Below are 11161 nucleotides of genomic sequence, written 5' to 3' on the forward strand. Positions count from 1 at the left end.
TTTTTTTTTTGGTTTTTTTTCGAGACAGTGTTTCTCTGTATAGCCTTGGCTGTCCTGGAACTCATTTTGTAGACCAGGCTAGCCTCGAACTCAGAAATCCTCCTGCCTCTGCCTCCCAAGTACTAGGATTAAAGATGTGTGCCACCACGCCCGGCTTTCTTTCTTTCATTTTTAAAGTTATATTTATTTTATTTATATTAGTACACTGTAACTGTCTTCAGACATATCAGAAGAGGGCATCAGATCCCATTACAGATGGTTGTAAGCTATCATATGAACTCAGGACCTCTGCAAGAGCAGTCAGTGCTCCTAACCACTGAACCATCTTTCCAACCCCTTAAGCCATTTCTTTAGTCCTCTTTTAATGATTCCCAAATAAACTAATAATATCCTATATTTTCATATCGCTTCTATTCTACTCTGTTATTTAAACTTCTTTGAGTACTGGTGAGATTTCTTAGACTTTTTTAATATTTATTTTTACTTCTAATTGTGTGTGTATGTGTGTGTGCACTCACATGAGTGCACATTCATGAATGCAGTTGCCTGTGGATGACACTAGAGCTGGAGTTAAAGGATGTTGTGAGCCACAAGATGTGGATACTGGAAAGCAAACTTGGGTATGCTCCTAAGTTGCTGAGCCAGCAAAACTGTGAAATGAAATATTTGTGCTTCAATGTACAGTACATACTGAGCCATCTCTCTATAGACACTTCTTTTAAATATATCTGCTTATCTGTTACAGTGCTTAATATCATTTACATATTATATATATAAGTATATGTTAATTCATATGTATACGTATATATGTAGTTTATGTTCTCAGTGTCCTAGATGTATCCATGAGCAATAGTCACCATCTTTGTGTAAGTTGTTGGGTTTTCTACAGGGAATGAGAAAAAACACTAAACATTTAATCATATATATGAGTATATATTTACAAATTGTTCCTCTTTCATACACACACACAACAGATTAGGGTTTCTGTGGGCATGAGAAACACAGAAAGTTCAGCTGAAGTTAGAATTTTGCCAAATGGGTGAGCGGAAAAAGAAACCATTGCTAAAAAGATTGATGAAGACGATGTTGAAATGACATTCTGATCTATGCTCGTGTAATTTTGTTTAACCTTGGAGAATAAACTTGTACTCTATTTTATGCGTATGGGATGTTTTGTCTGTACATATGTGTGTATCACTTGCATGCCTGGTGCTCAGGGAAGCCAGAAAAGACCACTGGACGCCCTGAGACTGGAGTTATGGAACGATTGTGAGCCAACACATGGGTGCTAGAAATAGAACACAGGTCTTCCGGAAGAGTAACCTGTGCTCTTAACAGCTAAGTTATCTCTCCAGTCCCTGTGTGCATATATTTTTGCTAAGCTGTATAAATTGGACTGCCTTTTATATTCTGCCTTTTATATTCTGCCTTGTCTTTTCTTCTTGATGTCAGAATTGATATATGTTGGTATGAACCTACTCATTTGATCAAAATAGTGTGGAAGAAAGGACACTCCCTGTCACTTTATTTACTTATTGTTTCCTTCAAAAGTCAGTTTTAGAAAAAAATACAACAGAAAATTTGGAGGACTCTGTCACTTTAGGCATTAATTCACATAACTGTACATGTATTTGTAAAGCATATTCATTTATTTTTAGGGTGCTGGGAGTTAAACTCAGCTGTACGTTAGGCAAGTATTCTACCAATGTTATACTCCCAGCCATGAGAATAACAATTTAAAAGAACACAATTACCATATGCCGTATTTTGAATTAACATCTTTAGTTATATTGTCTATTTAATACCCATGACAACCTTTTTACATACGTACAATTATGCTGATTTTACGAAGGCATCAAGATATTACCGCAGAGATCTGCGATAGTCCTAGCTGACTTCAAAGTTTCTACCTTGGTTGCTGCTGAAACTTTATCTTGTGTCCTACATCTCTAGCCCATTTCCTTCCAGTTCTGCTGACCTCCTTTCCCTGACAGAAGTGAGTCAAGCTCTTTGCTACCTTAGAATCACGCACTTGCTGTTTAATCTGTTCAGAAGGCTCTCCACTTGGTGGCATAATGGGGCACCTGCTGATCTCAGACGTGTTCAAAATTTATTCTCCTCCTTACCCTATAATATCCTCTTATTTCGATTGTAGCATTTACTACATTAAGGTATTTTTATGATTTATTGTAATTTATGCATCTGTGCATGTGGACCACATGCCACCTTTGAGTGGGTCACCTGGCTTCCATGACAAGCACATCTTTGCCCACTGAACCATCTCTCTGGCCCCTATTCAAGTCATTTTTAATTTCCTTATTAGATTACAAGCATGGCAGTACTTTATTGGGTAACTGAAAAATGCCTACTTCTGCTCATGCAGTTGATATCCAAAGGCTGCATTATTGAGCTGGACAGTGGTTTACTGGTTATGTGGCTTCTGGCTCTTCCTAAAGATCTCTGTGGAGTGCATTCATTTAGTTTTAGGGTGCTGGGGTTTAAACTCAGGGCCTTCTGTGTACTAGGCAAATACTCTACCAAAGGTACACTCCCAGCCTGTCAATAACAATTTAAAAGAACACAGTCACTGAGCCTAGAGAAATAGCTCAAAGGGTATTCGTACTTGTTGCTCTTGGAGAGGATCTGGGTTTGGTTCCCAATATCCACATAGTGGCTCACAACCATTTGTAATTCCAGTTTCAGGGGAATCATGTGGCCTCTTTTTTTGACCTCCTCCAGCACCAGGCACACACGTGCTGCACATACATTCATACATGCAGGCAAGATATTTATATGCATAAAATAAATAAGAATTTTTTTTAAATCACAGCCAATTGTAACTCCAGAGGCGAGAAATCCGACGCCCTCTACTGGCCTCTGTGAGCACTTGCCCTCCTAAGGTATACACTAAGGCACACACATAAACACATAAATAAAAATAAATAATTTGGGAAAGAAAAAGGCTGAATCTGGAAATGTACTCAGTTGGGAAAGCTCTTGCCTAGCATGCCGGAGACTCTGGATTCGATTTCCACACAGCACATACTGAATGTTCGAGTTTGCCTGTAAATCCCACTAGGAAGCCGGGGAGACCAGAGTTCAAGCCCTCCGCTGCGTAATGAATGCCAAGACAGCGCGGGTTACAAGACACTATCTCAAAAAAAAAAATCTTGTCATTTCCTCTTGCTTTTCAGTTTATTACAGATCCTCTGTCGTTCTAGGAAAGCAGTGACTTAATATTGAGCCAGCCAGTAGCTACGTCAGGCATTACTCATTCTGGCCTGCAGGGGACAGTGTGACCGGAGACGATCTTCACCGCTTTCGAGGCTTTCTGCCGCTCTAGGTGACTGACTTAGGCGCCCGGAGCGAGAGGCGGGGCAGCCGGAAGGGGCGGGGCCAGGCAGGTCCCGCCCCAGGCCGCCTCTGCCCTCTCGCCCCGCCCCCTCCCCCGCCCGGGCTGCCATGGCCCTTCCCGGCATCCCCTATGAGCGACGGCTTCTCATCATGGCGGACCCTAGAGATAAGGCGCTTCAGGACTACCGCAAGAAGCTGCTAGAGCACAAGGAGATTGACGGCCGTCTTAAGGAGCGTGAGTGAGCCTTGACACACTCTCTAGTGCCTGGACCGGCTTCCGTCTCTGATAGAGCGGAGGCTTCGGCTGAGCCCGAAAACAGCGCCCGGCTTGGGAAGGCCCGAGTCCAGGGACGAGGCGCTTTGTCATCCCGCCCCGCGCTGGGGTGCAGCACCGCCTCGGCCGTGGGTATGGCCCCAGTCCCAGTCCGGTGGCATAGGGGACAGCCACAGTTCTGAGGTGGAAGAGGGGAGGATTCGAGGAGTGAGGAACAAGTGGGCTGGGGACATATCCCCGGTGCAGGAAGGCAGGCTTGGAGTCTCGGGACCCGGGGACGGGAGGACGCTTGAGTCAAAGAAGCTCCAGCGGACGCGGGACTCACGGAGGCGGCTTGTACTTGGAGTGGTTGTGATAGCCTTTCTCGTCTTCCCTCAGGCTTCATACTAAGTACCAAGCTTTCTGTATACCCTGAACATTTTACGTTTTGAAAAGCCTGCGCGATTTAATTAAATGAGAGAATACCGCAGCCTATGATTCGGTGAAGAATTGCGTTGACTTAATTTAGTATGGACAACCAGGTGATCTTAGTGTAGCTTTGGGAGGCATGATTCAAGGCTTATTTAGTTTTGTAGCAAATCTGAAGGTGGCAGGATGTCACTATCTGTTAAAAATGTAACTTAAAAATACTCCATCCCAAGAAAATAGATCTGATACTTTCTGTTATATTTACTTTTAAAACATGTCACCTATCCACTACAAACTGAAAAAATCTTATTTTGTGATTTGAAACAGTAGGCATGAAACCTACATAAAGTAAAAGAGACCTAAGCAAAAAATTTTATGCGGTTGTTTAATTTAAAATGTCAAAATTTTATTATTTCAGTAAGGGAACAATTAAAAGAACTTACCAAGCAGTATGAAAAGTCTGAAAATGATTTGAAGGCACTACAAAGTGTTGGACAGGTAGGTGATAAAGTATGAAAGTATTTTGCCATTTTTAAGCTATTGGCAAAAGGTAATGTACCTTTTTTCTTTTCCAGATTGTAGGTGAAGTGCTTAAACAGTTAACAGAAGAAAAGTGTAAGTAGATTAACTTACTAATTAGTTAAAAAACAAAAAGCCCCAGTTCCTTCCCAGCTTTTGAAATGCCCATTTTATTTCGATTTTTGAGGCCAGGTACTTCTGTGTAGCTCTGGATGTAGCTTCCTATGTAGACTAGACTGGCCTTGAACTCACAAGAGATCTACCTGCCTTTTGCTTTCCAGTGCTGGAATTCTAGGCAGGCGTGCCATTATGGAAGGCTATTTTAATTAATATATATGTGTGTGTGTGCGCGCGTGCGTGCTTGTGTGTGTGTGTGTATGTATATATGTGTACACACACTATATTTAAAGATTTATTTATTATTATATGTAAGTACACTGTAGCTGTCTTCAGACACTCCAGAAGAGGGCATCAGATCTCATTAGGAATGGTTGTGAGCACCATGTGGTTTCTGGGATTTGAACTCAAGACCTTCGGGAAGAGCTGTCAGTGCTCTTAACTGCTGAGCCATCTCTTCAGCCCTTCTAATTCTTAATTCATTTATTCGTATGTGTGTGTGTGTGTGTGTGTGTGTGTACGCGCGTGCGCGCGTGTGTGTCTATGTCTGTGTCCCCTGCACTCATGCGTATATGTGTATGCATATGTATGTGCATGCATGTGCTACAGTACACATGTGGAGATCAAAGGACTACTGTGGGAGTTGCTTTTCTGTTTCCGCCATGTAAGATGGGACCCAGAAATTGGCCTTAGTAAGATCAATGAGCTTTGGTGTAAGTGCCTTTATTTAATAACCCATCAGCATGGCCCTGAAGTGCCTAGTATTCTAATAACAACAGTACAAGGAGTTGGTCTTTTACATAAGCTAAACTTTGTATTTACTGTTCTTAGAGATCAGACATAAAACTATACTCACCATAGATGTAGATGTATTTGTTTTCTAACTTTGTTTTTCAATTTGTTCTTCTAGTCATTGTTAAAGCAACAAATGGACCAAGATATGTTGTAGGTTGTCGTCGTCAGGTAATGCTTTCTGTTTGTATAGGCTTTGTAACTGAGAAAAACACTTTTATGTAAGTTACTTAATTCTTGAGGTAGGCAGGTGGGGCATTGTGCCCATAACTCCCAAGAGTGCTTTGTTCAGACACAGCAAATGACTAGCAAAGCCTGGAATTTCTTAGTCCCTAGTGTTTCACATTGTCCTAGTCAGATATCTGTACTTAGAAATCAAATCATTTTAGAACTAGAAAGAAAGTGGTTTAGTATGATGTCTTTCTTGAAGAGCGTATCAGTTACCCATGTTTTACATTTAAACATTCAAAAATGTTGCTTGCAGACTCAGCGGTAGTTAATTTTTTAGTCATTTGTACCAAAATGGGAAAATTGAAATACCCTTAAATTTCATTTTGCAGACTTTACAATGTAAATGAGTAGTTTAGAATGATTCAGTAGCATTTGCGATTTATATACCATGCTATTCTTTAGGAAGAGTCTTAAGCATTTGCTGAAGCACTTTTTCTGTGAGTATTTGTAATATTGAGTTTACGTTTTCATTGTTGGTTTTGGTTTTTTTTTTTTTTTTTGTAACTAGATCTTGCTATGTAGCCTATAGTGACTTTAAACTAACAATACTGGTACCTCAGCCACCTGAGTACCAGTACAAGTATTTGCCATTATGTCGAGTTCAGGTTTTAAAACATTGATATAACATGACTCTAGAATAATATTTAACATTGAGGCTAAAGCTAATCTTAGGATTTCAGCATGTAAGTAGATATTTTTGTAATTGAATACTATAAGCCTAGGAGCTGAGAGTAGTTCAGCCGTTGAGAGCACAGGAGCTCTTCCAGAGGATATGGGTTTGATTCTCAGCACTCACACAAGGGCTCACAATCATGTGTACATCCATTCCCAAGGATTCTGGTGTCCTCTTCTGGTCTCTACAGCCACCTGCATGGTAATACAGCATATATGCAGGCAAAACACTCATATACATAAAAATAAATGAAGATTTAGAAAGTATTATAAGCCTAGGTTTGGGGATGTAGCTCAGTAGCAAAATACATGACAAACATATGAAACACCCTGGTGAACCCTGCTAATGAAAATGGATTTTTGTTATGTCTTAGTCAGCTTTTACATTCCTTTCAAGGCCCTCTGGTTGCCAAAAATTGGCATTTCTAAGATACTGTTTTGAAAGAGTTTCTATTGATCTCACTCTATAGACCAGACTGACCTCTAACTCAAATCCGCCTGCCTCTGCCTCCCAAGTGCTGGGATTAAAGGTGTGCACCACCACTGCCTGGCTATAAAGGTCTTTTTATTTAGTGTTTTGCCTATTTTTACTTCTCTCTGTGTGTGTGTGTTTGTGTGTGTGTGTTAGTATATATGTGGTGCATGCATGTGATTGTATAATGCACCTATAGGAAGGCCAAAGCAGGACATTATTCTCTGTGTTACTGTTTTGAAACAGGGTCTCATAGAACTGGAGGAAGTCTTGGCTAGGCTAGCTGGCCAGTGATCTTGGGATCTGCCTATCCCCACCTACCAATGTTGGACTAATAGGTACCAGTAGCCACACCTGGCTTTTTATAGAAGTGAGAGAGAGAGAGATGAGCTTAAGTCCTCCCTCTTGAAATCAGCCCTGAGCAATTTCCTTACCCCTTACTTCATTTTGAACTCACTAAGGTAACACCATCCTTTCCCAGGGTTAATTTTGTGCCTGCCCAGTCACTTCTCAGCCTTCCACCAACAGCCACATCACCTTGATGGTGCTTCTAGGACTGTCCATCTTTTTGACCATGGTCCAAATGTGTTATGTAGTGTGTCTGGAAGATAGTGGTGGGTCTTGCAAAGGAAGCAAATGTTAATAACCCCAAATACCTCACCAATGCAACCACCCTCGCACAATCCTTATGTCATTATGGTTTTGGCTCTAAAATGCTTTGCCTCTGAGCTTGGGCACCAAAAACCTTTCCAAAGAAAACCCACTCTTGGTCTGGCAACAGTTTCAGTTGATTTAATCAGTGTTGTTATTTGTAACTTACTAGATCATTTCTATTTTAGTGAACACAGTGTCCTAAATTTATAGCTCGTTGTAGAGTCCTGTACAAAGTGGTTAAAATTCTAAAAATATAATGGCAAACAGTTTTGAAACTATTGGAACATAACTTTTTATTTCTGACAAGTGAGATCTTCAGTATATATTCAGTGCATCTATAGAATAGAGTATCCAATTGTAGCCAAGAAGTCAACATGCTTAACTATGTAGTAATTATCCAACCTGATGTGCTCAGTATGAGGACTGTTGTGTACAAGGGCATGGGAGTGAGTTTTTATTTGTTTTGCCGTTTGCATTCCTTAGTGTGGTTTTTGTTTTTGGAGACAGGGTTTCTTTGTGTAGCCCTGGATATCCTGGAATTCCCATTGTAGACCCTGCTGGTTTTAAACTCAGAGATCTGTCTGGCTCTGCCTCCCAAATGCTAGATTAAAGGCATGCAGTAGCACCACAGGCTTGCATTCCTTAGTATGTTAATAGAAATCTTCTAAAGGAAACCTGTTTCCTTTCTCTTAGGATTATGTATATATATTTTTCCTTCTAGAAGATGTTCAAAAGATATTTTATAGATAGACTTGCAAACCATTTTCCTTTCTGTTTCCCCAAAATATTCACTAAGGGATTTTTTTTTTTTTTTAAGTTCTCTTGACAGGGAGTTTATGATGTGTTATTTGTGTCTCTTATGTAGTATAAAAATGTATATATGGCTTCCGAATATTAAGCTCTTATTAAAGTAGCATTTCCCTTTTTAAATATTTGTGTAACATCTTTTGTTTTATGAAACCAGCTTGATAAAAGTAAGCTGAAGCCAGGAACCAGAGTTGCTTTGGATATGACCACACTAACCATCATGAGGTGGGTTTCTCATTGTTTACTTTACCTTCCATTTTCTTACAGGGGAGGTTTTCTAAAGTACGGGATTTGTGGAATCATCGAAGATTTTACTACTTCTTACCTATTAAGTTCAATGTCTTTAGACGGTGCTTGTATAATCCACAAACTAAGAAGAAATCCTTTGAAAGAAAAGTTTCTGATTTTTTTTTTTTTCATCCTAGATACCTGCCAAGAGAGGTGGATCCATTGGTTTATAACATGTCTCACGAGGATCCTGGAAATGTATCTTATTCTGAGATTGGAGGCCTGTCAGAACAGATTCGGGAGTTAAGAGAAGTGGGTGTTGTATTCTCTGATCTCAGACTATTGCCCTATTGCTTTTAGGATGTCTGAAGGGAGAAACAGCGTGTAAAATTACATTTCGGGTTTTTGTTGTTGTTGTTGTTGTTACTGTTTGGTTGGTTTTTCTTTTGTTTCATTTCACTTTGTTTTGGCTCAATAGTACCTTCTGCTTATTATACATTTGTAACTCTGCTGAGAATAGCAATGCGTTTCTAGCTGTAAAGATTACTGCTGCTTGCTATTTTGGAGTGTTAGGAAAATCACCTTTTTGTGTCCAAAAAAGAATATAGGGCAAAGCGAAGAAATAATGCTATCTAATACCTTTGCCATTTACAGTTCCAATTGTCTTCAGTGTGCTTAGGTCTACTAGTTGCACACTGGGCAACATGCTGTGTGGTTTTCCTAAAGTTAGTGATGATGATCCCAGTACAATAAAAACTGTGGTACCTTGGCCCCAGATATTTTTATCTGTTTTCAAACTATTTGTTGCTCTTTAGAATACTGGCTATAGAAGTTTATAAGCTTTCAAGTAATGAATTAGATTAGGATTACCTTGTCTCATAACCTGGGAAGGTACATTGTCTTACTCATTTATTTTTCCTGAGGCCAGCCTAAGTATTTAGGAATGAATGAGAAGAGTTGGGAGTAGTTCTTGGATATGTAGTTCATGGTGGTTCATAATTCTTAGACATCAGCTCATACGTTCAAAACCACTATTAAAGTATAACTGCGCCAGGCGGTGGTGGCGCCCGCCTTTAATCCCAGCACTTGGGAGGTAGAGGCAGGCAGATTTCTGAGTTCGAGGCCAGCCTTGTCTACAAAGTGAGTTCGAGGACAGCCAGGACTACACAGAGAAACCCAGTCTTGAAAAACCAAAAAAAAAAAAAAAAAGTATAACTGCTTGGGCTGTTAAGATGGCTTAGTCAGTAAAAGTGCTTGTCACACAAGGCTAGATAACCTGGGTTTGATCCCTGGGATAGGTACAAGAGGACGGAAGAACTGACTCCATAAAGTTGTCTTTTGTTGCCCACACATGTGCTGTGGCACATACACTTCCTCCTCATCATACACAAGTGCATTAGCACATGCATGTGGACCCAGAGACACATAGGAACACATACATATATTTGTACACAGAATAATAATAATTTTTTTAAAAAAAAAATTAGCCAGGTGTGGTGGCGCACACCTTTAATCCCAGCACTTGGGAGGCAGAGGCAGGCGGATTTCTGAGTTAGAGGCCAGCCTGGTCTACAGAGTGAGTTCTAGGACAGACAGGACTACGCAGAGAAACCCTGTCTCGAAAAACCAAAAATAATAACAATAATAAAAAAAATAAAAAATAAAATAAAAAATTAAAGGAAGGGCTAGTGAGATGGCTCAGAGGGTAAGAGCACCGACTGCTCTTCCAAAGGTCCTGAGTTCAAATCCCAGCAACCACATGGTAGCTCATAACCATCTGTAACAAGATCTGACTCCCTCTTTTGGAGTGTCTGAAGACAGCTACAGTGTACTTACATATAATAAATAAATAAATCTTTAATAAAAAAATTAAAGGAAACTGGTCTTAGTGGTTTGAAGATTGGGGTAGGGCACAGGCATTCCAGGTGATTGTGAAACCAAATTTTTCTTGGCAATATATAAAGAAGCACTGGCCTGATTATGAAAAAAAGTATATACCGAGTTCAAGTTAGTGAGAGGGTAAAAGAAGGAAAAGGAAATGTTTTCATGAAACTTGCCTCCCATAGTGCTTGGCTGCATCCCATCTGCCAAGGAGTAGGATACACACACACACACACACACACACACACACACACACACACACACACTCAAACACTTTTTATCCTCAGATATTTTAGAATGTTGATGGTTTTGGTTTTTTCACACTTTTGTTTATCCTAATCATGCTTTATGGCTTTATAGCTATCACACATGTTATTTCAAGGTAGTTGGTGCTATAAATACATTGGATAGCCAGATCCTCTTTCTCCTCCTCCTCCTCCTCNTCCTCTTCCTCCTTTTCCTCTTCCTCCTCCTCTTCCTCTTCTTCCTCTTCCTTCTCTTCTTCCTCCTCATATTCCTCCTTTTCTTCTTCCTCCTCCTATTTTTTTTTCTCCTCCTCTGACACAGTATCTCATATATCTCAGGCCTTAAATTCATTGCACATCAGAAAGTTACTTGGAACTTCTGATCCTGCTGCTCTCTCACCTCCCTAGTGTTGCATGTTGTGGGCACTCACTGCCACACTCTCATCAGCCGTGCTGGAGCTGGACCCGAGGGCTTGCATGTTAGGTGAGGCAAGCATTCTACCAACT

At 40.3% G+C, this 11161-nt stretch overlaps 1 protein-coding gene across 1 annotated transcript in view; it reads left to right on the plus strand.

Annotated features, from left to right (window-relative positions):
* Positions 1–3462: 3462 nt before the first annotated feature.
* The window catches only part of Psmc6 (proteasome 26S subunit, ATPase 6), a 21778-nt gene continuing 14079 nt past the window's right edge, over positions 3463–11161 (plus strand). Inside the window, exons 1-6 of the mRNA XM_021203034.1 lie at positions 3463–3589; positions 4455–4534; positions 4612–4651; positions 5583–5635; positions 8458–8525; positions 8726–8840. Of these exons, the coding sequence (XP_021058693.1) occupies positions 3463–3589; positions 4455–4534; positions 4612–4651; positions 5583–5635; positions 8458–8525; positions 8726–8840 (483 nt within the window). The remainder of the gene's footprint in view (positions 3590–4454; positions 4535–4611; positions 4652–5582; positions 5636–8457; positions 8526–8725; positions 8841–11161) is intronic.

The sequence above is a fragment of the Mus pahari genome, chromosome 8 (genome assembly GCF_900095145.1).
Source record: "Mus pahari chromosome 8, PAHARI_EIJ_v1.1, whole genome shotgun sequence".
Classification (NCBI taxonomy): Eukaryota; Metazoa; Chordata; class Mammalia; order Rodentia; family Muridae; genus Mus; species Mus pahari.